Source organism: Coffea eugenioides, chromosome 4, assembly GCF_003713205.1.
Source record: "Coffea eugenioides isolate CCC68of chromosome 4, Ceug_1.0, whole genome shotgun sequence".
Classification (NCBI taxonomy): Eukaryota; Viridiplantae; Streptophyta; class Magnoliopsida; order Gentianales; family Rubiaceae; genus Coffea; species Coffea eugenioides.
Genome location: NC_040038.1, coordinates 4,006,781 through 4,032,381, shown reverse-complemented (window position 1 = coordinate 4,032,381; position 25,601 = coordinate 4,006,781). Strand labels below are relative to the sequence as shown.

At 38.1% G+C, this 25,601-nt stretch overlaps 4 protein-coding genes across 4 annotated transcripts; 3 read left to right on the top strand and 1 right to left on the bottom strand.

Annotated features, from left to right (window-relative positions):
* Positions 1-3,232: 3,232 nt before the first annotated feature.
* On the top strand, positions 3,233-6,656 carry LOC113767932 (putative leucine-rich repeat receptor-like serine/threonine-protein kinase At2g24130). Its single transcript, XM_027312137.1, has 2 exons — positions 3,233-5,825; positions 6,278-6,656. Exons 1-2 carry the CDS (start codon positions 3,233-3,235, stop codon positions 6,598-6,600), a joined length of 2,916 nt encoding a protein of 971 aa, XP_027167938.1. The 3' UTR covers positions 6,601-6,656.
* A 2,806-nt stretch (positions 6,657-9,462) lies between these two features.
* Positions 9,463-11,904, top strand: LOC113769497 (heat shock 70 kDa protein). The gene has a single exon (XM_027313952.1). It carries the CDS (start codon positions 9,737-9,739, stop codon positions 11,702-11,704), a length of 1,968 nt encoding a protein of 655 aa, XP_027169753.1. The 5' UTR covers positions 9,463-9,736; the 3' UTR covers positions 11,705-11,904.
* A 1,467-nt stretch (positions 11,905-13,371) lies between these two features.
* On the top strand, positions 13,372-14,135 carry LOC113768559. Its single transcript, XM_027312966.1, has 2 exons — positions 13,372-13,699; positions 13,771-14,135. The coding sequence occupies exons 1-2, from the start codon at positions 13,555-13,557 to the stop codon at positions 13,977-13,979; spliced, it is 354 nt and encodes a 117-aa protein (XP_027168767.1). The 5' UTR covers positions 13,372-13,554; the 3' UTR covers positions 13,980-14,135.
* A 258-nt stretch (positions 14,136-14,393) lies between these two features.
* Positions 14,394-18,634, bottom strand: LOC113768222 (shikimate O-hydroxycinnamoyltransferase). The gene is made up of 3 exons (XM_027312490.1): positions 18,420-18,634; positions 17,855-18,302; positions 14,394-15,543 (listed from the first exon to the last, which is right to left on the bottom strand). Exons 2-3 carry the CDS (start codon positions 18,260-18,262, stop codon positions 14,647-14,649), a joined length of 1,305 nt encoding a protein of 434 aa, XP_027168291.1. The 5' UTR covers positions 18,263-18,302; positions 18,420-18,634; the 3' UTR covers positions 14,394-14,646.
* Positions 18,635-25,601: the final 6,967 nt, after the last annotated feature.

The following is a 25,601-nucleotide window of genomic DNA, read 5'->3' as shown; positions in this document are numbered from 1 at the left end:
AAATCTGATTTGACTTGATAAAACTATAATGAAAAGTGAATACCCAAATTAGGAGCTCAAGATTAAACACAAACTAGTGCTTTTAGCACATTCTATATATGTGCTTATTCTAAAAATCTATAATTAATTTTTTTCTTTCCACAGTAAGCTATTATACGTATAGAATCATTTAGAGCATATATGTGTCTTTTTTTTCAAATCTATAAATACTACTCTAAATTTTTTAAGGCATCCATTGCATATAAAATCACGGTAAAGAACAAGAGGGGTTGTGAATAGCTGTGTTTGAGAATTGAGACGACTGGAGAAAAGAAGGAACTTAAATAATTCAAAAACTAATTTTAGAGGTTACTTTTTGTATTTAACATTAAGTGACATGCATTGTTTACACCAAATGGGAGGCCCTCCCCCCACACACACACACAACACCTCCCCAAAAAAATTATATATAGTATAGATAACCAAGTTAGAATCTCAACCCACTTAGCTCTTACCCCAATTCAAACTGAAAGAAATAAATAAGAAAACAAGGAACAGATCGCCATGACTTGGAGGTGCGAAATCTGTAAAACCAAATTTGCAACCATGTCCCACGCTTATTGCTCACAAGCCAAGTGGAATTTGTAGTACGGTTGTTATCAAAGTTTTAGATTGGCAATGCAACACCAACGGGGAACTATTTGAGAGCCGGTCTGTGTTGCACAAACACAGACATGGCATTTGCTCCACGGTACGAGACATTTGTTGTCTTCTTCATTTCTTCCTTTACTAATAGGGGTAATTTGAGAAACCTCTCCTGAGGTTTTTGATAATTTCACTTAGCATTCTTAAAATTTTAAAAATATTACTTGCCTTCTCTATTTTTAAATTTTTGTAACATTTTCAATCCAATTCAAATTATATGATTAAAATACTCATTTAAGAAAGAGAAATAATTTCTTTCCAATAATAATCATATGTTAAAAATAAGTACAAAATTGCAATCTCAGGGCATTATAAGTACAAAAAGCATGAAAATGTTCTTTTCTTAAAGGAACAACATATAATAATTGCAACCATAAACAATATACTTTTTTAAAGTACAAACAAATAATAAAATTTTATTTAACACGTTATCAAATTCCAAAGTAATTTTTTTCGTTCAAGGTTTGTCTATTTGGTACTCTAAGGTCACATAGTAAGAAATAAACCTGATATTATTGTTATTATATTTTGACAAAAATGCAGATTTCTTCTACAAAAGTGTTGTAATTTAGGAGGCTAGTTATAATTTAAAAACTTCAGCATATGTCCAACCTTTATTTATCCATATGTTTATCACATGCCCTTAGATTATCAAATGAGAAAAATATTTCTTTTTATGTAAAATGTTTTGATTGAATTTAATAAATTTTATGAATGGTTTAGAATCTTTAAGTTTTATTTATTTGAATCAATGGCTTGAAAATTTAGAAAAGTAAAAAAAATTTAAATTACATTTAGAATTTACTTGAGATGTTTAGAAGATGAAAAAAAGTTATTTTCCACATCTTTACAATAATTCAAATAGTTTTTACATACTTTTGTTAATTATTTATGATTTTTCAATTTAAAATTTTGTCTCCAAATTATAGATAAGATTTGTTAAAGCATTTCTTAACTCTAAACTTATAATTTTTTTACTTAAAAAACACATCCATCAAGTTTTCAAATATGAAAGGATTTTAAAATTGATTTGTCATTACAACTAAGGCATCACAATAAATAAATTTGGAAATTACAGTGTTATGCTCCTCCCATTTCCCCAAATGTTCTGCTGTGTTGTGTTTATGTGCCTCAAAATCAATGTAACATCAGTTGTTCCAGCAAGGACCATCATATTGTTGTTTAGCCTGCAAAAGAAAAACAGAAAATACATGTCAAGTTACGTGTACCTCATTCTAGCGTCTTTATCACACCTACCTCATAAGCATTTAGAAAAAAAAAAAAAAAAAAAAAAAAGAACTGAAAACATAGATAGTGAGAAAGAGAAAATAAACAAATTAATTTTGAGTAAGGTGTTGAGTAAATAAACAAATTAAAGTTGCTAAATTTTGAATAAGGTGAGAGGAGAGTAGTTGAGTAAATAAACAAATAAAAGTTGCAAAAGAATAATGATGCTCCACTTTCTGGGTATTGATTTTGGAAATTCTTGGTATCAACAATGACTAAATACGTATACAACCAATCAAACCACATCATATTATCCTAATAATACAAGCATATGATTACCCTGCCATTATAGGATATCTTTTACCACCACTTTTAGCAATGCGCAATTGCGCATGCCGAATTCGCTATTTAATAAATTAATTTATGCGTCTTTTGGCCACTTGACAATTTTAATAATATGTATGTCTACTACAATCTCTCGTAGGTTGGAAGTTGTAAGCCCTCTCTTTTTCTACAGCAATGCAATGGATGATCCAAATCCTATTAATATGTTTTGTCATCTTTTCCTCTCCAATTAAACGGTTATTTTTTTTGCTTTGAATGTTGCCATGCTTTTGTCCCCTCGGTGTAAAGCACAGAATCAATCAACTGTGGCTGTGGTTAAGAATCTGACTAGCAATGTAACAAGAAGGTTTTCCAGCAACATTTTGATAAAACTATAATGGAAAGTGAAAACCCAAACTATAATGGAGCTTAAGATGAAACACGACGGATAATCAAGGTTGGAATCATGGAATGAACGCCAAAAAAAAAAAAAAATTGCTAAACAATACAATAATGATCATAGCCAAGTAAATATCAGTTTTTGCATCGTTAAAATCACAGCCTCGGAGCCCCCCACCGTTTAAGATTTGCACTGCATTGGACACAAATGTGACATGTTACATCAGTCAAATGTAGCAAAACTGAAGCAGATTCTCGACCAATGGCTTGCAGCCGCACTTCTTCTAGTGGCCTGTCCTCCCAAACGGGTGATCCTCTGAGTTGAAAATCTACTCATCACAGCAGCAAATCTGATTTAGCATACTATTTTTTTTTTTTAGTCCCTCCACGAATCATAGCACAATACAACTGTTCATCCCAAAAAAATCTCCTTTCACCCTACGTGCAGACGTCCTCGAACAAAAGCTATGCTTTCTGCGACACGCATTTCACGCAAGCAGCAGCCCACAAGCACACAAAAGTATGCAAGTTGCGTTCCATTCATGCGAGTAATATTTAGCCCCTAGAACGAAATAGGGGAATCAACTATTATGAGGGCATGGCATTTTTCTCCAATATGGTCTTCGAGGGAACTGTAATCCTTTACTTCCTACAACATTTATTAATAATCTCTGCAACAGGTCTTTCTGTTCACCAACACCATTTCCCATTTCGCCACTCTCTGGAAACAGATAAAGCGGCACTCTTGGCGTTCAAAGGGAGCATATCATTTGATCCATACTCCAGACTTGCAAACTGGAATGAGACCACTCATGTGTGCCGCTTCACTGGCATTGCATGCGACGGACGGCATCATCATCGTGTTGTGAGGCTTAATCTCAATGATTCTCGTCTTGTTGGTAGACTTTCGCCATTCATATCAAACCTAACACAGCTGCGAGTGATAGAGCTAGTCAATAACCAGTTCTCTGGCTTCATTCCATCAGAGTTTGGCTTCCTTCGTAACCTTCATCATATCAAGCTTGACGGCAACAATTTGTGTGGTCCAATCCCAGAGACGTTCTCTTTTCTTGCCAACCTTACATTGGTCGCTCTGAGTGGAAATAACTTGAGTGGTACAATTCCACCTTCGTTCTTTTCCAACTGCACATCATTGCACAATGTAGACCTCTCTGAGAATTTTCTGAGTGGCAAAATTCCGGCTGAAATTGGAAGTTGCCCAAAATTATGGACTCTCAACATTTACAGCAACCAACTCGAAGGAGAAATCCCTTCCTCTATAACCAATGCCTCAGAACTATTCAACTTCGATGCTGAAAACAACCAACTTTCTGGTGAACTGCCCGTGGACGTAGTTTCAAAGCTATATAGCATCAACTATCTTCATTTGTCATACAATAATATGATCAGTCAAGATGCCAACACTAATCTGGAACCTTTCTTTACTGCCCTGTCAAATTGCAGCGAACTGGAGGAGCTGGAATTAGCTGGCATGCGCCTCGGAGGGAGCTTGCCTTATTCCATTGGAGGAGTTACTAAAACACTTGCGATTTTGTTGCTGCAGGAAAATCATATACACGGGTCAATTCCTCCTCAGATTGCACACCTGTCCAATCTCAAACTGATGAATTTGACACTCAACCAGTTTAATGGTACCATTCCAGATGAAATTGGTCAGTTATCATATTTGGAACGACTTTCTCTATCATTTAACTCCTTTTCTGGGGAGATTCCAGCAGCGTTAGGACAGTTGTCTCGTCTGGGCCTGCTTGATCTGTCAAATAATCAACTCTCGGGTAAGATCCCCGAAAGTTTTGGAGATCTAGTGAACATATATTATTTATTCCTCAACAACAACCTTCTGTCGGGAAAAATACCAAGAAGTTTAGGGAAGTGCAGGGATTTAAACAAGCTAGACCTGTCGTATAACAAACTGACAGGAAGCATACCTCCAGAAATGGGAATCCGTGGGATAGCGATTTTCCTGAATCTTTCTCATAATCAGCTAGAAGGACACATTCCTATTGAGTTAAGCAAGCTTGAAAACGTCCAAGAGATTGATCTTTCATCAAATCAGCTAGGGGGAATTATATTTGTTCAGATTTCAAGCTGCATTGCTTTGCAGACAATAAATTTGTCAAATAATTTTCTTGAAGGTCAGCTTCCTGAATCCCTAGGTGAGCTCTGGAGCCTTAAAGTTGTAGATGTTGCATGGAACAAGTTGTCTGGGAGGATTCCAACAAGCTTGAACAAAGTCAGTACTCTTACTTTTCTGAATCTCTCATTCAACAACTTCGATGGACGAATACCCACTGGAGGCATATTTGACTTTGCCACGAACTTATCATTTGTGGGCAATCAGCATCTCTGTGGGATTATTCCTGGATTTCCAACTTGCCACCAGAAACTGGAATTTTTCCACTCGCATCTGTTTCTGATCATCTTATGTTCAGTCGTATCTGTATCAATGTTCTTGTCAACGATATGCTGTGTCATTGGATGTCAGAGACTCAAAGTATTAATTGGCTCTACTAGTCAGCCTGAAAGAGAAAACCAAATGCCCCCAGAAGTGATGCACAATTTTCCAAGAATTACCTATAAAGAACTGGCAGAGGCAACCGGAGGATTTGAAGACCAGAGGCTGATTGGATCAGGCAGCTATGGACGCGTCTACAAGGGAGTTCTACCAGATGGCACATCCATAGCTGTCAAGGTTCTGCATTTACAAACTGGCAATTCTACCAAGAGTTTTAACAGAGAATGCCAAGTATTAAAAAGGATTCGTCATAGGAACCTGATGAGAATTATTACCGCATGTAGTTTGCCTGACTTCAAGGCCCTTGTTCTTCCCTATATGGCAAATGGGAGCTTAGATAGTCGTCTCTACCCCCACCCAAGAACGGGTCTAAGTTCGGGCTCCTCGGACTTGAGTCTCCTGCAGAGGATTAATATTTGCAGTGATATTGCAGAAGGGATGGCTTATCTACACCATCATTCTCCTGTAAAAGTCATACATTGTGATCTAAAGCCAAGCAATGTTCTTCTCAATGATGACATGACAGCTTTAGTCTCTGACTTTGGGATAGCAAGATTGGTTATGACAATTGGTGCAGGAAATGCTGGGGTAATGGAGAATATGGGTAACTCTACTGCTAACTTATTGCGTGGTTCTGTTGGATATATTGCACCAGGTACAATTTCCCTTTGACTTGTGCACCTCTGAAGTTGAAACGAGGAAAAGAAAAAGTAATAATGCAAATTGGAAACTCGACAAAAGTAAATCTACACCAAAAACAAGTAGCACGGAGTAAGAAAACAACATAAGCAAAGAAATTAATTAGTTTTTATGTCAGATTAGTAAAGCAAATCTGCTGCAATGTACGAAAAATTAACGCTTTGGATGATGAATAACGTCATAAATATCATTCTTAGTTTGAAGTATTGTCTACAAAGGGCAGATTATAGGTCAATGACCAGAAACAACATTTTTGGCTGGCCATTTTATATTAGTTCAGATATTGGTGGCTGATTCTTATCTTGCACTGTGCAGAGTATGGGTTTGGGGCAAGCGCATCCACAAAGGGAGATGTATACAGCTTTGGTGTGATGGTTCTTGAAATGGTGACTAGGAAGAGACCGACAGATGACATGTTTGTTGGTGGTCTAAGCCTGCACAGATATGTAAAATGTTATTATCATAGAGAGGTTGAGAAAATTGTAGACTCCTCATTGATAAGAGCTGTAAAAGACGAGACTCCCGAAGTCAAGAAAATGTCGGAGGTTGCTATAGGAGAACTAATTGAACTGGGCATTCTTTGCACTCAGGATTCTCCCTCTGCGAGGCCTACAATGCTCGATGCTGCAGATGATTTGAATCGCCTGAAGAAATACTTAGGTGGGGATACCACTGCAACTTTTGCCTCATCTCTCGGAATATCATCATCCACTTTTAGTAGTGATTGGTGATTGTGTTGATTTAGTTCAATTAAGCTTCTTACAACAAAACTCATTGACTTTTTTCATCCGTCTTTTGTGAACTACTTACTAATCACTTGACCTGACAGAGCGGGTATAGCATATGATATCAATATGCGAAATCAAAGGCTATGGTCTATACTCTAAAATAACCATACTAACATAATATACTCTCAAAGGCAAGTATAGTCCACTCATACAGTCACATAAAACAAGGGACAACATACGAACTGATCACAAGCAAAACAATTCAGTTAAAAAGTCTAAGAGAACCATACTAACATAATATTCTAATGATCAAACTTAAGTTTATCCATTTAGTTAGTAGAAAGAGAAATCAGCTATACTACAACAACTTCTTACTTTTAATTTGAGCCATAGTGAAACTTGTTGTATTGATGAATGAGAATATGTCAATTTCCATCCATACCTCAGGGTGGTTATGGCTTGAAGGCACTTTGCATGAAGAAGAGAAAAACTTAAATGGTCACAAGCACAAAACTAAACACACAATACCGTAAAGATCATCAAGGTTCATGACAACTGACAAGACAGCAACTTCATGCACCTAGGCTATCCTGATTACACCTTGTCCGCAGCAGACAAGATGAAATGGCTGCTGAATCACATTGTGAAATCATCTAGCATAAAACTCCTCGTAAAAAGTCAATGTTGTTAAGATAGCCCTACAATTTGTTCCTGAATATTGCTTGCTCGTTACTTAGACTATCAAATTGACTTCCAGCTAAGATATGTCAAAGGTCCCATTAAAAGTGACTTCCAGCAATATCAACGCCATCATGTGAAGAACTGTAGAACTGATTAAACCTCTCACAACATAGCCATCACTTTCCCCTTATGTGGTCTCCATTAGCAACAGCAGCAACAAACTTAGTCCTCGTAGCAACAACAAAAGTTCTTTAAGCATCATTGCTATCGAAGTCTTAGTGTCCCGCCAAAAAGGCATATTACTTACAGCACTGGCAAGGGGTAGTGTTGAAAAGTTGCTAATCTCATGATTCTTGGGAATTTTAAAACAACTGGTGCATTCCCGTTTCAGTGTTTCTCATTAGAACAGTCCTACTCTCATCTTCCCGGAACAGGAAAAACCCAGTGCTGAAACTAAGCAGAAGTAATAGTGTTACAAGGGTGATACCATAAAAATCAAATCTTTACTCCTCTCACCATATTGATTCATTTCTAGGAGGGAATGAGGGATTAAGTGCATGCTCTATATGGTCAATTAAAGAAGTGATCAACTGCTGTGCAAAAGAAAGATAGAACAATACCATTCTTTCTGGAAAGTAGATAAAAAGTGGTGAAAAAGATCGCCCAAAAGAATTTGCGCTTGGCAATTGATCAACAGAGAAACCAGCTCAAGTGCTGAATTGCAAAGCTGATAACTTATTATTACTTCTGTTATTAAAGGAAGATTCTCAATCTTATCAAGCAACCATTTTTAACCCTTTTAAGCATTTGCAAACTAGAAGTTTGTCATTGAAAGACAGGTACGGGTCATTCAAAACATATTTGATGTATTGACCAAACTTAAGTGAATGATCATGCGGGGTTCTGAAATTTGGCTTTGGATATGGTAAGGAGACAGAAAACCAACAGCAGAATTGAATCCCAGAAATGGCGACGATGCTTGAACGACCAGCATGGATACAAAGTATAAATAAGCAACCAAATGCAAACACGTTTTACCGGTTATTTATGCAAAAATTGATACACTTATGCAAAACTAAATAAATATTGATAGTTTTACTCCAAATCTCAGACAATCGTGTTTTCACTTTTCTGTATTGGTCTGTCGGGCTTGACAAGACTTTTCTGTATTGGTCTGTTGGGCTTGATCTCAATCCTTTTGTAACCTGGATTTTAGCTTTGATTTTCACAAAATTATTTTGTGAAATTCTCAATCCTTTTTTATTGTATTTAATTTTAAATTTTTTGGGCCAAGAAAAGCTAACAATCGCAGATAAAACTCATGGCTCACGCTGCTTTAGGATTCTAATCTTGGATTATATTTTTTTCATGCAAATAGAAATACCCTCAAAATTTTATGATAATTAGTAAAAGTAACTAAGACCTCTTTATGTAGCATACAAAGGTGGTCTGGTCATCCGTAATTACAGTGCACCATTTTTTTTCCCCTATAACACCATAGATTCACCTAAATAGCATTTTTAACAGTAAACAAAAGCATATGATTTCTTTTAAGAAACCTAATTTCTAATCGTAAATTCAATAAAATCTTCTTTACAAAAATAGAAAATAATTTAAACAAAGCCTTCCCATTTGGATTGCTATTTTTTGAAGTTATTGTAAAACAAAATATGCTATAATGATTTGATATCGACGAGATAAAAAAGATAATTAGAAAATGTATTCATAAAAAATATAAAAAAAATTTAATAGAAAAACTACAACCCGAACACCAAGTTTACAGCTCTTGGTTAGAGAGGACTCTCAATTTATTATTGTTTGATTGGGTAGCATGCATAAGGGAACCAACCAGGAAACAAAAACAAAGAAATGTGGATTACCCATATAATCCGGCCAAGCCCACAACCAGAAACTACCCAATGATTCCATTATGGTATGACACCAGAGCATCATAAAAATTACACAGGCGCAGTGATCCACGTATTCTGGGGTTGAAAACAACATAGCCCAAAGTTGTGAATATACTCGACCCATTTGTCCCATCTTACGTCATAACCCACTCCCTCCAGAACCCGGACTCCCCAGTCCTTTCCCGCCCTCTCCAGAAGTCTCTGATTTTCCCTCAGTCCCCAACGATATTTTGAAAAAAAGGACTCCTGCTTCCAGCTCAACCTCGCTCTTTCCCGATCCCTCCAGTTTCCTGCTTTCGTGTTCCTCCCTCCAGCCATCTCTCGAATCCCCCCGACCCCACCCCTCAACCCTGTATATATACACCAACACCTCGTTAGTCCTCCTGCATCCGAGACCAATAAGAAAGAAGACCAATCTGACAACCAACACCTTTTCAAGAAAATCTAAAAACTCCGCCTTTTCCAAGAAATTCTCTTTCTTGATCTCTTATCGACCTGAGCTAATTCTTCGTTTCTTGACTTGTTTAAGTTAATTCTTTGTTGCTGAAATGGCAGCAAAAGGTGAAGGCAAGGCTATTGGCATCGATCTTGGCACAACCTACAGTTGTGTCGGGGTGTGGCAGAATGATCGAGTTGAGATCATCCCGAATGATCAAGGCAACAGAACAACCCCTTCTTATGTTGCATTCACCGATACTGAAAGGTTAATCGGTGATGCAGCTAAGAATCAGGTTGCTATGAATCCTCAGAACACTGTTTTCGATGCCAAACGACTTATCGGACGTCGCTACTCTGACCCTTCTGTCCAGGCTGATATGAGGCATTGGCCGTTTAAGGTGATTGCTGGCCCAGGTGATAAGCCCATGATCGTTGTTCAGTACAAGGGCGAGGAGAAACACTTTGCTCCCGAGGAGATTTCTTCGATGGTCTTGACGAAGATGAAGGAGGTTGCTGAGTCTTTCTTGGGGCAAACTGTGAAGAATGCTGTGATCACTGTGCCTGCCTATTTCAATGATTCTCAGAGGCAGGCGACAAAGGATGCTGGCGCGATTGCTGCGATTAATGTGATGAGGATCATTAATGAACCAACGGCTGCTGCTATTGCTTATGGCTTGGACAAGAAGGGCTCAAGAACCGGCGAAAAGAATGTCCTGATATTCGATCTTGGTGGTGGAACTTTTGATGTCTCACTGCTGACTATTGAGGAAGGGATATTTGAAGTCAAGGCCACAGCGGGAGATACACATCTGGGTGGTGAAGATTTTGATAATAGGCTTGTCAATCATTTTGTTCAAGAATTTAAGAGGAAGAACAAGAAAGATATCAGTGGTAATGCTAGGGCTTTGAGGCGGTTGAGGACTGCATGTGAAAGGGCAAAGAGGACGCTTTCATCCACTGCACAGACCACGATTGAGATTGATTCTTTGTACGAGGGGATCGATTTCTATGCTACAATTACAAGGGCAAGATTTGAGGAGTTGAACATGGACTTGTTCAGGAAGTGCATGGAGCCCGTGGAGAAATGCTTGAGGGATGCTAAAGTTGACAAGAGCCATGTTCATGATGTGGTTCTTGTTGGTGGATCGACAAGGATACCAAAAGTCCAGCAACTATTGCAAGATTTCTTCAATGGTAAAGAGCTTTGCAAGAGTATTAATCCTGATGAGGCTGTGGCTTATGGAGCTGCTGTTCAAGCAGCAATTTTGGGTGGAGAAACAGATCAAAAAGTTCAAGATTTGTTGCTTCTTGATGTCACCCCTCTCAGTCTTGGACTTGAGACTGCTGGTGGAGTGATGACGGTATTGATTCCGAGAAACACCACCATACCGACCAAGAAAGAGCAGATTTTCTCCACTTATTCTGATAACCAGCCTGGAGTGCTAATCCAAGTGTATGAAGGAGAGAGGCCAATGACCAAGGACAACAATCTTCTCGGTAAATTTGAGCTAAGTGGCATTCCACCAGCTCCAAGAGGTGTACCGCAGATTAATGTCTGCTTTGACATTGATGCAAATGGTATCCTGAACGTGTCTGCCGAAGACAAGACCGCTGGTGTGAAGAACAAGATTACTATTACCAATGACAAGGGAAGATTGAGCAAGGATGAAATTGAGAGAATGGTCCAGGAAGCCGAAAGGTATAAGGCTGAAGATGAGGCAGTCAAGAAGAAGGTAGAAGCCAAGAACTCCTTGGAGAACTATGCTTACAACATGAAAAACACTGTGAGAGATGAGAAGTTTGCTGGGAAATTGGATCCATCTGACAAGCAGAAAATTGAGAAGGCAATTGATGAGGCAATCGAGTGGTTGGACGGGAACCAATTGGCTGAAGTGGATGAGTTTGAAGACAAACAGAAAGAGCTGGAAGCGCTCTGCAATCCAATTATTGCTAAAATGTACCAGGGTGCTGGTGGAGATGTGCCGATGGGCGGAGGTGCTGATATGCCTGGAGCTGGTCGTGGCACAGCTGATAGTGGTAGCAATGGTCCTGGGCCTAAGATTGAGGAAGTTGATTGAAGAGTTAAAAGTTCTTGCTGAAATGGCCTGTTTATGATTTTCTGTTTCACCCGCGCATATCTTTTTATTTTTCTGTTTTTATTGTATGATAGTAGTATCAAAAATTGGGAGTGACAGAAACAGTTGGGAGCGGCAGATTAAAAGCTGTAATAGATGTAGATCTTTAGGTCCTTCATAATAAAAGTTTCCTCTTTTTGTAATTGACTGGGGTCTGATTTCTGATTTCTTCTGCATTTTAGATTCACTGCAACTTCTTTTTCTGTGTGGACTTTCACAATATGCTTTGAAACATGATGAGCCATCATGAGACTCTTAAAAGTCTCAACCCAAAGAAGTAACAATAATCACAAATAATAATATGACAACTCAAAAAATAATGAGAGCAGACAAAATCCTTCTCTCTCCCAATGGAGCGCAGGTCTGCTGCAATTTTGGGACTCCTACGAGACCTCAGAATCTAGGCTTTTAAGAAATCTTCTATTGATTTTACATCTTAGTTGCGCGGCTACTTTGAGATTCCCTCACTTCAACACATTCCTGTTTGGTTTCTATTTTGCAGCACTTACAACTCAATCAGTGCAATCGTAATCAACTTACAGCTTGGTTGCCTGTAATTTGAATCTCGGACATTTTCTGCTTTCATCAAGTGTTCAGTGATCACATCTTATGCTTTCATTAGCTTTTCTAATCACTGATCTGTTTTCTAGATGATGGATGCAATTACCATTGAATAAGTCAACAGGGATCGTCTGAACTCTTTTCCTTTTATCAATTATATGGTGAAGCTGTAGACGGCCTGTCAGTCGGGTTCTGAGATTGAATGATGATTAGTAAGACCACCATGATCATCTTCATATTTGCTTGGGAACTCAAAATCTACAGAGACGAGAATACAATGTACCATTAATTACGTAACAAGTTTTGCTTGAAATGCCGCCGACAGTGCTGAGCAGAAACCAGGTTGCAAAATAGCAAACTCCACATCTTTAGAGTTTTGGGTAATATAAGATCATTTTGAACTGCTTTCATCTCCAATTCTCATTAATGGGGTATTAGATGAAGTTTCCTTTTCATTATGGGCGACTGTTGCAGGATTTTGACATTAAAATGATTTTCATTAGCTTCCAAGGTACTACTTGTTTCTCACATCGACTAGCATCTTGTAGTTACTTCTAAAGCTAAAGAGAAGATGATGGAATCACATTCCCTCCTGAATGGATTAGTTAATTAAGGGACCCTCAAGATGGATGCATTCTTGTATTCTAATCAGCTAAATATTCGCCTTGGCATCTCTTTACAGCTACTCAAAGGCAGTAAGCTTGTCGCCAGAAACTAGTGAAAGATGATCGAACTCTCGCAGATCTGTCTTAGGAAGATGCGGTGGTAACAGTTATATCCTACAAATTATACTCTCATTTCCATTGTAAACAGTCAAGGCAATTTGGTGTAGGCACAGTTAAAACGAATACTTCCACAAGGAGGAAAATGGCACTACAGTTAGATCTGCAGACAGGATGCTCCAATGCTTCGGGCCGCTCTTTAATATTAATACTATTTTTTAGGGGAAAAAGGAGGAACCACGTTTTTGCAGTTTTTTTTAAAAATTTTTTCACTTTGTGGAGAATATTTTGAATTTGATCACCATTGAAAGATAACCACTAGCCACTATATATAACTTCCTCATTCCTGAAGAGAAAAGCGTAAAACCATTTCCTTCAAGCAAAGAACTCTATTTGACCCACAGCGGCAAATAAACCAGGTAGCCTCAACCAGCAGTAAATAAACAAAGATAAAGGAAGGGTATTCCCCTCAAAGCTAGGAAGAAACATCCAGGACTGATAGAAAGGGAGATGAGGAAAGGCTACTTGTTATGGTTCTTCACCTTGCTGTGTTCTCAATTATTCCTGTGTAGCTTGTCTCTTGATGAAGTTCCTACACTCCAAAATAAAGATCCCAAGATCAAAAAACTTCCGCCAGTAGCCCAAGAAAAACAGGGTAAGTTACTTTTTTCCTTTTTGTGTTTTTTAACGGTTGCTTGAAATAGCCTGATTTTGTACTGTTTGCAGGAACATATAGCAGTGGCAATTTCAGTCTCCATACTTATGGTGGTGCAAAGGATCACACCACCGATACAGAGATGGCACAGAGAGGGAGGGGAACCTATGGCGGTGCAAATGTAGTCCATCGAAGGCCTGGTGAGAAGGCTGCAGCATCAGTCCTAGAAAGCCCGTTTGGCTTATTTTTGCTTCTTATTTTACCTCATCTCGTTGCCTAAATGCTCCCTGGAGTATAACCACAGAAGTTTCCACCACTTCTCTGTCTTCAGCTATTTATGATTTGGACTACTAAGTTTCTTCCTTGAGCAGACTGTCGCATGAGCTCTTAATTTTGGCTCATCTCCAATTTTTTCATATGAATGTTGGTTATGCCACTGGTTTGGAGTTCTTCTTCTTTTTCTTTTTTTCCTGTCGCACCCATAGATGCGAATTCGAGGGATGGTTTTGCTAATTCTTTGGTCAAAATCTTAACTGCGGAACCATACAACACTTGATCCTTCGCTGATTGGTAATTCAGCTTAAAATTTCTTCAGACATTACTTGGCCAAGCCTGCACATTTGGACAGAATATTTTCATCTCATCAACCGTCCTAAATTCATCAAATACTAAAAAAGAAACAATAACTAACGAATTTGTGAAGTTAGAAAGATTACAACTTTAGAACTTAAATGACAAAACAATAAAATGAAATGAACCTTATCCTTTCATCGTCATTACATGCACAAGGAACTTAGACAAGAATTATTGTCCACTTAGGTACAAAACAGAACAGTGGTTCTTCATAAGCTTAAACAATTACTCAAGAAACCACCACCGCATGAATAGCTGGCCCGGAACCGAAAGCTATTAATACAAGCGTGAAAATTCATGTGATGTGCTCCCGTTCAAATGTCATACAAGAAACTCTGGAAGAGTTTCATGTGCTCGCCCTGCAATGAAATAGCCACTGACATGCTTCCATCATTGGTTGGACTAGGCAATATAAAGCTTAAACCTTCATAAGCGATACCACCAGGACCCATAAATATGGGCCGACCCCAGCCAAAATCAGCATCATGGATGGGTAACCTTACCCAGCTTGTGATCCCCAGATTTGGACACTTGAAAGTATGGGCACCACGAACCAGGGCCTTCAAATCAGGCTGTAATTCCAAGTAATCAAGAGCTGACCTTAAGTAGTCGTTGTCCATCCTCGCCAATGCATCGTGGATTTTACTTGCAGCATACCAGACTGGCTTGAATTCAAGGTCACCAGCTATAGCTATCGGGGTTGCCGTGAAGATGACATTGCCAAAATAGCCAGGTGGGAGCGAAGGCCTAAGTCTTGCTCGTCCATCAGTAGCAATGTACAATTTTGTTCCTTGATCAACTTCGAGTCCTCGTGCCTTGCAAGCACAGCGCCATACATGGCCTGCCAACATTTCGTAGGAGCTATAGCTAATGGTGTTTCCATCTTCCTTGGACTTGGCTTTCAGGGCACTGATTTGCTCCCTGGTTAACTTGAAGATGGACACTGCAGTTTCAGGAACTGAGTCAGATTTTGCAGTTTGCGGGGAAACTTTTAAGGCTGGAGGAGGTTGGTACTCAATGTGCTGGAATTGAGGCTGGGGCGGATCGCGGGCACGGAGGAGGGTGCGGTCTATGAATGGTGGCAGGGTCACATCAAGGCCACGGGCCATATCAGACCATGAATTGATGAAATGAAGACCTGAAAATCCATCAGCTGCATGATGTTGCATGCCAACACCAAGAGAGACTCCACCACACTTGAAATATGTCACCTGATCCAAAGTTACAATCAAGAATCTCATGAGCTAACTAACATTATTATTAGCCATAGCAAATCGAAATTAACAAAGACATGTTAGTCTTTTCTGCATTCTCTTCTTAACAGGAATTCGATCACTAGCAACAACCTACAAGTGTAGCTCTTCTCATCCTGCTACATGCTACCTAGTGCGTATGATTCCTGCACAACCTAACCCAGTATGAAATCATAACCTGAATTCAGTGTTTCAACTCACAAATTTTACTAGAAAGGCTAGTATATAGCTGTTTGTCCAAAGAGGAGATTCAGATATTAATCTTTTAATACAAAACAAAATAAAATTATAAAAAGTGTCTAAATTAATTGTGTGTACGTCTAATTTAGATAAACACATGTATAATATTTTTTTAATTTTTTTTAATACAAGCAGTAAAGTTCAAATTCGAGACCTCTCAATCACACTCCCTATTTCGAACCACCCAACCCGTTCCTCATGAAATAAATAGTTACGTATCAATGCTTAAATGGTAGGCCGGTAGGTGAATGTAATAATAACGCATTAATACTTGTACCATTATTGGACTTACTAAATAGGTTTGTAATTGAACGAATTAGATGGTCCACAATTTCCAAATTAACTGGACATATATTCCCCCCCCCCCAAAATCTAATTATGATAATGTCTATAAATCTATATTATAGTGTCTATATATCTAAATTTGACAAAATAAATTATGATGCGCTGTCAGAAGTGTTAGCTGATTTTTTTTTCCTTCAATTTGAGCACCGTCACCGATCAAGATCAAAATTTTCCAACTCCAACTAATACCTAGTGATAATAAATTATGTCACCAACTCAACCAACCCGATTATTCAAGGCTCCTACATGGCAGCTGGGAAGCTAACAGGCTGAGATGTATTTACCAAAAAGATAGCTAATCACAGAATTCATAATGTTGCTTACAAAAAAAAAAAAAGAAGTAATAATGTCAATTACAGAAGTCGAAAAAGGTTGTCGGTTAATAAAGTAGTATGAATCTTTTTCTTTCCATTTGGCGTTTTAAGAATAGGGTTGAGGTGAAAAAAAACAAAATCTCTCCTCGGCAAGTCACTTCATTCACTGAAAAATAAAATGCCTATTGGAGGATAAACAGATGCTAAAACTGTAAGCGTATGAGGCACATATTCCTTTAGCTTCGTTTAACAAAAAGAAAAGAACAAGAAGAATATGGTAATAATCTAGTAATGACAATTCCTAGTGAAACCATCCAATCTTGAGACCACTTGTGTAAAGCTTAATCGACCTAAAAAAAATTGGTCTAGGCAATAATACAAGCTGTAAAAAAAAAAAAAGGTGCCAAAGCCATATAATACACCCTTCAAAAGAAAAAAGCCAAAAGGAAAACGACTTCACCAACTACTCTTACTTATACTCCTTCTGTCACATTAAAAGTGTCATACCTTCCATTTTACGATGTTTTAAAATAATTATCATATTAGAAAAGTCAAAACACCTTTTGGTCTCTCTTTTCAATATAGTTATTCTTTCTAATTATATACACGTTACCATTCAAATTTAGATTTTAAATTTGTAGAGATAAAATTAAAAAAAAAATACAAACATCACAATCAAACCATTATTTTTAAAAAAATTTGATTCCCTGGACATAACTAAATAAACGGAACGGAGGGAGTAAAGTTTTACTAGCTTAGTTTCTCTTGATATCTGAAATTAGTACCTAAACAAACTTACTAGTACAAGGTTTGAATCTCCACGCCAAATGAAGTTGACATGTTTTGCTCTAAAGTCTAATCTACGCCCAGATTTCGTTGTCAGAGTTTAGATCACCTTGCTTTCATCAACATAAAACTTCCCAAAAAAAAAAAAAATTTATTGATTGTTAGTTTAATTCAACCTCCACAGACTTTTGTGTTTTGTCAGGGTAGGTAAAGCTTTCACATCGTATGAGCTCATAAGTCTAACGTGCAACTGTTCAAGAGTCGAGAAAAAAAAAAGTATTTCACGAATAACTAAAACAAAAGATAATTAATCTGTCCATGCAGTAGCGCATAAAGTATTAGTAATGCATTAATTCCTAAGGGCTAAGAACGTAATCAAATAAAAATAAGTACTTAACTCATAAATTAAGCAAAACTCCATGATTTGTTGCACAAGCTGATGATTAACGTATATCTTATTTGAACCAGTGAACACAATTTTATGACTAGGATATTCATATATCCAGGTTAATTAGTCACGAATTATCAGATATATTTATACAAAATTGATCGGAAAAAAAAAAGATGAAAAGGAGTTAGCATACCTGCAGCACTAGGAGAGCGTAGCTTGATATTCCTTGAGAATAATCAACTGCAGGAATGAGTCTACGAAGCTCTAAAGTTGGTGCAAAGTCACCGAAATCATCAACTACTCCATCAGACTCGGCCTCCACGAAAAGCACGCCTTCACCATTGCACTCAATCTCAATCCGCCCATCTTCGTCTCTCTTTAACCTACCAGCCATTGGGTAGAACGGGACAAGGGCTCGGCTCAAAGCGTCCTTTAGCACTTTGGCATCAAAGAAATTCGATGATCCGGTCGGCCTATAGAAGTAGACGCTAGGGGTGTGGAAATTTGGCACCACCAAGTCCACGTTCGAGTTCCACAAGTTCCTCCTAGGAGTTTCTTGGGCAGGTCTCACCATAGTCGATTCCTTCACCTCGATTTTCATGGTTGAAAGTTGTATGATCCTTGCTTGACACGTACAACAACTGTACCCCAAAAAACATAAAAGAAAATGGTGCAATAAACATACTTTGATTAGTTTAATGGTGATGAAGAATGGATTTTGAACGTGAAATATTACGTGAAATTTGCATTAAACGTACCTGAAGAGTTGAGAAGGAAGAAGAATGTTGGGTGGTGGGATAAGAAATTCAAAAAGGAAGAGGAGGAGGAGGAGGAGGAGGAGGTGGCAGGCTGGCTAATGGGAGAAGTGGTAAGGACAATGATGTTGTAGGTATGGTGTTGTTCGAAGTGGGTTGGACTTTAATCGAAATGAATCTGATCTGCGTCCTAACAAAACGGGAAAAAAATGTTAAAGAGTGCGAGACCGTAGGGGGACTATATAATTTGTTTTGGGGGACTTACCTACCGCGCCTAAGAAAGCTTACTTGTAACCCCACTACAAGAAAGTTATTGACGGGTTCGCCGCACAACAAATCAATGGCCCAACTAAAAGAGATTGCATAAATTAAATGGGAAAATAGTTTTTTAGTACTAACTCCTAAAATCCGTCAACGATAGAGAGAAAAAGAAAGAAAACATGGTTGTGAGTGACGGAGAAAGTGGCCGTAACCAAACAAATATTAATTAAAAAACAAGAAAAGAAAGAAAAAACATACATGCACACGCTAAAGGGGCTAACACAAGTTGGTTCAATTAATAAGAACGAATTTCCGCCGCCGAAGTGAAGGTTGTTGTGCGAGCAGGGACTAGCGAGCCGAACCGAGGCCAAACGTCAGACTAGTTCACCTGCAAAATAAGGAGTAGTTAGGGTTAAATCCCTCGATTTTACTTTGATACTTAAATCAGTAGTTGTCGAGAGTTATATTGGATGAGTTAAAGTGCATGCCTCTCAAGTGAGCAAGATCCCAATATTTATACTAGAGGATCTAGAGAGTGAAATGATGAGGTCTACTGATAATCTGACCACGTAAAATAAGACATAACAGCAATGTCAGCAATAGGGTTGAATTATAGAGTGGTTAACTGTCATATCAATCATCAGTTATGTCATAGAGATAAGTCGAGACTATTAATACTTCAGATAAATAGGTCATCCCAAGTTGGGTTCTGGCAAAAGCAAATTAGTCCGAGATATCTTCTAGATTTGGTTAAACAAGGTGTTTTCTGATCTGAGATAAATGAAATACCTACAATTGTATTGGTGGGTAATGTGTAAGACGTAACTTATGATTCCGGGGACAATATGCATTAATCCGTGTCGATAATTGAAGTCAAACCCACACAAATTTTTTATTTAAAAAAAAAAATCACTAAACGGAGAAAATGGCCAACGGTTGTGGGTATCACGGAGGTTGGTGAGATGGTGACCTAGGGCGCTTCAAGCAAAAGACCAGATACCCACTATAATTCCCAATGAGGGATTTGGAATTGCCCCAAGAAGAATCTCACCAACTCTCTCATTGTCAAGCTCAGGAAAAAAAAAAAAACTCTCTCATTGTCAAGTCTCTTATCCACATGGCTCATCGAAAATTGATTCAAATTGATTTTGAGTTGCATGCACTTGTGTAGTTGGTAAGGACTGGTCTTGAGTGGCTTAATTGTTAAAATGTGGGTATTGAAATTAGGTAATCACCGTCAACCCAAATTAATAGCTCTTCGTTTAATTCGAATGCCAATATTTTTTCGATGAAGATGAGTATTAGATTGGTGAAGATGCTGTTCCAAGTGAAGGGTTCTGGTTTTTTTCTTTTCTTTTTTTTTTGGGTGGAGATTCAAAGGTTCTGAAATTTGGTAATTTAACTCCTCAAACAATAGTACATGTTGCAGTTTGTCATAAGAATTTTTTTTCTAAAAAAAAGAAAAAAGTGCGCTATAAGAATTGACAAGTGTGTATTTCTTGATGGTGAAGCCGATCTTGGGAAAGAGGGTCAAAATCCAATTTCATGCAGTGTAGCGGCACAGCCACGCCTTGCATCCACCCACTCAATGAGTTGCTCGGTCCCACATGTGGTTGTTGAATCCTACGCCCACCTTATGTCACTTGCTTCTCCTTAAATTTTTTTTTTTTTTTTTTTTCGACGAAGTGGGTGTCCGGGTCAATTCCGTAAAGGCGGCCCGACTAATCCCACTCCGGCACGGCCCGACGCCCCAATCAAACCTAGCACGTTAAATGCACGGAGAAGCTGATGTTGCTGCGGAGGTTCGACCCCAGGACCTGACGATCCCGAGGAAGAGGCGCCAACCACCAGCCCATTCACGTGGAGGCACTTGCTTCTCCTTAAATGAACCTATTATTTTACTACTACTAATATATATATACATATATATTTGGATGGATGGTTGAGTCATTACTCAAAACTTCAATGGGATGGTTTATGGGTGCCATAAAGTTTCCAGTGTTGACAAACGGAAAATAGCTTATTCAGAACCACATAATTTGAATCTATCAGATATCCACAACTTTATGTTTGAAGAACGTGACTAGTTTTCAAAATTGTCTCTCTGCTGGAGCCCAAAAAATGTTGGCTAAAATGTCTAAATTAGATTAAATGAAGACCAAATTGTCTAGAGTGAAGATAAAATAAAGACTTGAATCAAACTTGACATTGCTAATTTTCACTTCTTGAGATATGTTGAATCAAGGTTACTAATTCAAATATTTATTATATATTAGTTACAGAGTTACTTTTATTGCCCTCCCTCAGTTTTCTTTCTGCCTCTTGAATTGACAATCCAACCATTTTGTAACTCTGATCATGATGAACTAGTGGTAGTGTTCTTGCTCAAAACTTCTTATTCTTGAATCTCTTTGCAATTTCCCTGCTAGAGCAAATCTAGTTGAATGATTTCGGTTGGGATTAATTGTCTGATGTGGTCAATTACACCCCACCGTCTTTATCTGGCAGTTGCCGGACAAGATCGGAGGTACAGTTCAAGAATGAAGACGATTCACAATCTAGAAATCATTGCCCGGTAATCAGCTGCCCCGCTGGGAGGGGAAAGTTGCCACTTGCTAAGGGGATAAAACCTGCACGGGAAAAGGCGTCGCAAGTCGCAACTGCCCCTGATCGTTTGACCCAAAAAAAAACAAAAAACAAAAAACTCCCCCTGATCGTTGACATTTCTGGACTCAGGGTTGCCTGGTCAAGAGTGGCAGCTCACTAGAAATGAAGCCAAGACCAGGACCAGGACAATATCGTCCCTCGTTCGTTCGAAGTATACCGGTTCATTTACATTGATTGTAGCTTCAGCCTTCGTGATGATCCATAGCAACAGCCTTCTGCTCTTGGTTCTATATGATTCTTAAACAAACGGGTAAAAAGAAAGAATGTCATAAGTAGCTACATTATCTAAGAGTTGATAGATCTTATTCTAGTTCAATGATAAATTTAATTTCATCAATGTATGTAATACTCAAAAGGGGTTGTAGAACTCTCCATCGGATTTTCCTTTCTAATAAGAAACATAAATTAATTTTCAAGTCATTGGATGATTATTGCGATTAGAGGGATACCGACAACTTAATGCTTCTTGGTGGTTGTTGCACCCAAAAAGCTTCAATGTTTCTAGCTAGCAATCATAGATTGGCTACGACTCCTTTTGGGTTCAAAATTAATCATATTGTCCAGTTTGGAATGTGAGTTTTTTGGGTGTTTATTTAAAACTTTACTGTAACTTATTATAGAAATTTTTAAAAAAATTTATGAAGTGTGTTTTTTTTAATATTTTGAAATTTATAGTTTGAAAAGTTTTTTGAGATTACTGTAACTAAAGTTTTTTAAAAACTTTTAGCAAACAAACTTGACTTCCAAACAAGGCCTAACAGGTGAATTGGGAAATGCATTTATGATGCAAGCCAAAATTTTTTTTGAAAATCCAAACATATGATGTCGAATACTCCCTCCGTCCCACTTTGATAGTCATGTTTTCCTTTTTCGTCTGTCCCAAATTGTAGTCCACTTTTCAATTGAAGAATGTAGTTGTATTTTAATTTTTCTAAAATGCCCTTATTCAATGTAAGTTGTTACTATAAACCTATCCCATTTAATGAGAGTTTATTCTTTTTTTACCATCAATTCAAGTTCCCATAAAGTTGTACTCTATTTAATGTGAGGGTATTTTAGAAAAATAGCAATCTAAATTTACTTTTCCAACAAAGTTAATTACTTTTTCTTAAACTGTGTGAAAAAAGAAACAGGACTATCAAAGTGGGACGGAGGGAGTACCAAATTTTCTCCTCTCCTCACAATTAATATCCTCGAATACCAAATTCGAGCATTAGGAAAAGCCGTTTAGGAATCCCGGAATTTGAGTGCGGAGAGATTCTCATAACATAAACGTAATGGGAAGGATAACAGGAATAGTTTAATTTCAGATGAAGTTGTGCCGGTGGAGATTGATTATTCACGTATAGTTATTAGTGTTGGTGTCTGCATCCAATTGCTTAAGAGTTGGAAGTTGGAACCAATTAAACGGCTGCTAGTCAAGAAAAATCCTGTTCATAATCAAATTATAAATGTATGGGACCAACTTCTTATTTGGGGCAAATGTTAACAAGTTTGTTAGAGGAATTTCATGACTTTCAATGAAGAATAATAAAATTGCTTGTACAATCAATAATTCCAGCATTAAATTTGGCTTTTTATTATTGTTTATTAGCCAAGTTAAGAAGGTCGCCATACCCTAAGGAGGAGGAGCGGACTGCTCGAGCTATCCGGTGAGAACAGAAGACCAGCAACGTAAAATGACAAATTTGTGAGAGGTAAGGGTTCAACCCTGACTTCCAACATCACCAAGGAGGGTGATGACCACCAGACCAAATGACCAGTGGTTATTGTTTATTAACCAAGTTAAGAAGGTCGCCATACCCTAAGGAGGAGGAGCGGACTGCTCGAGCTATCCGGTGAGAACAGAAGACCAGCAACGTAAAATGGCAAATTTGTGAGAGGTAAGGGTTGAACCCTGACTTCCAACATCACCAAGGAGGGTGATGACCACCAGACCAAATGACCAGTGGCTATTGTTTATTAGCTTCAAATCGTACAAATCCCACTTTCTCTTTGGTCTTTTTACGATGCTTTGTGCTTTGCTACGAGTGGTGGACTATCAACAATGAAGCCTGCCATGTACCCTCTTTTGGTTCAACAGTTTTAGATGCACACTTATGACTAAACTGTGATTACGAGATAATAATATTTCGCATAGTCTTGAATTATTTAGCAATACTAGTAAGGAATATAAATATATTCCACAAACATATTATTTTTCTATTATTTTGGGAGGTAGGGAGGTGAGTTCCTCAGTCTTACAATTGTTTATGTGCTGAGGTGGATGTGCACATTAGGCCACATGCATCCAACTAATAAAAAAAAAAAAAAAAAAATAGTCACGCCTTCTTGCTAGTTGGCCCAAAATAATGTTAGAGATTGGGTGATGGTAAAGGTTGGTTGGTCCATAATTATCAGTTAGCTGAGATAAGAACCCAAAGGGAAAAAAAAAAAAAGGATTAATGGCGGCTTTTTGAAAAAAAAAAATAGTAATAATAAACTGCTTGAAGCCTTGAACTGTTAATTATAGGTAGAGTGAATGGCCGAAATGGTCACTTAACTATTTAAAATGGCACCCTTTGGTCATCAAACTTTTTTTGTAGCCAAAAAAGTCACTAAACTCACGTAAACGCACCAGCGAAGTCATTTTACCGAATTTTAGCGGTGAATCATCCGGTTACAAGGGTCTTGAGTTGAATAAATATTCTGATATGGGCAAAAATGTCCAAAAGATTATTGGGGCAAGTGAACTCACAGATTGTTTCATTCCTAAAGTTGACCAATCGATCGACATTCACTTCATCTTCTCCGGTGAAGTTTACTAGCTGGGAACACTTCACTTTTCAATTTGACCCAGCGTAGAAGTTTACTGGTTGTGACCGAGATTCACTCTCCTCTCTGTCTCGTCACTTCCGACCTCCCTACTATCCCTATCCGCCCCACCACTAACCCCGACCCAACATCCAACTCCGACGATGATGACCCTTTGAGCCCATAGGTTTCATCACTGCTTTCTCAATTTGGTCTCTCGAGCCATACCCATTATTTGCTCAGTCTTCGATTTCCTTCGCCAGCCACCTAGCTGAGTTGGAAAGAGTCTTGGCAGTTCCAATGACTACACCCAGCCAAAAAAAAAAAAATGTTTACCTAGAAAAATGTTTTTTTTCTTTTACAGAAAAAGAAAAGAACAGAATGATACTTTTTTTTTGTATTTCCACAGCCGTGTGCTCCCATCCGTCACCAGTGGGTTGCCGAGGGCAGCCGTTGAAGGGAGTGCTGTGCTATCCTATTCTTCGAGAAAAGAAAAGGAATAAAGCCTTCTGCTAGTCAACGAGCCAGTTACACGGCATACGGGTTTTCTTCTTTTATTTGTGTTGATCTGAGCACCGCCCTAGCGAACTATTGGGCTGAGGGACCCAGCCCAGACAACTTTGGAGTATAGCCTGAGTCACTTCCAATAGCTTCAGTCAAGCTCTTAAAATACGAGAAATCTCAATTTGATTTCAAAGCAGCAGATTTTACTGATTCACTTCCTGTCCTCATCCCCATCCCTCTCTCTTCATGCTCAACGATAATACTCTTAAATTATTGCCACCGCCTTTAATCATTCCCTGTTTCTCATTTTAAATTACAGTCTCTATTTTTACCGCCGGAGAAGACGAAGTCAATATATGGGTTCAAAAGTGGTTTGGGAATGAGACAATCTATGGCTTCACCTATTCCAATAACCTTTCAGACATTTTTGCCCCTTGACTATATTCCTCCATTCCACGTTGCCCATGCCACCGGATGAGAAACCGCTGAAATTCGGTAAAATGGCTTCGCTGGAGAGTTTTTGCGAGTTTAGTGACCTTTTCGGCCACAAAAAAAGTTTGGTGATCAAAGGGTGCCATTTTTAATAGTTTAGTGATCTTTTGGGCCATTCACTCTTATTAGGTATACCGGGTCAAGTTTTATTGAGGCGTTAAGTCCACGCACTCATTTTACGGAATAATCTTATTTTAGGCGGTCTTGTTACAAAATCCGGTTTATTTTGTATTTTTGTGATTTAGTCCACTTCGATACTTGCTTGTGGGATGGTTAAGTACGGGTGTAAATAAATACAGTCAAATTGAACGCCTTAGTGCTTAAATTTATTTGATTATTTTAACAAATTTGAAATTGAATTCAATTTTGACTTGTTTATTCGTTCAATCAAATTTGAACGGATTTTTTTATCGAATTTGAAAGTTATTAAACATAAAATGTTGTTCAAATTTGCTTGACTAGTTAACG

Bases quoted from the DNA above. Each gene is read 5' to 3' on its own strand.
- LOC113767932 (XM_027312137.1), top strand. From the start codon at position 3,233: ATGGCATTTTTCTCCAATATGGTCTTCGAGGGAACTGTAATCCTTTAC. The intron at 5,826-6,277 runs GTACAATTTCCC...AGAGACCGACAG, and splicing joins TGTTGGATATATTGCACCAG to ATGACATGTTTGTTGGTGGT.
- LOC113769497 (XM_027313952.1), top strand. From the start codon at position 9,737: ATGGCAGCAAAAGGTGAAGGCAAGGCTATTGGCATCGATCTTGGCACA.
- LOC113768559 (XM_027312966.1), top strand. From the start codon at position 13,555: ATGAGGAAAGGCTACTTGTTATGGTTCTTCACCTTGCTGTGTTCTCAA. The intron at 13,700-13,770 runs GTAAGTTACTTT...TACTGTTTGCAG, and splicing joins AGTAGCCCAAGAAAAACAGG to GAACATATAGCAGTGGCAAT.
- LOC113768222 (XM_027312490.1), bottom strand. From the start codon at position 18,262: ATGAAAATCGAGGTGAAGGAATCGACTATGGTGAGACCTGCCCAAGAA. The intron at 15,544-17,854 runs GTATGCTAACTC...ACTTTGGATCAG, and splicing joins ACGCTCTCCTAGTGCTGCAG to GTGACATATTTCAAGTGTGG.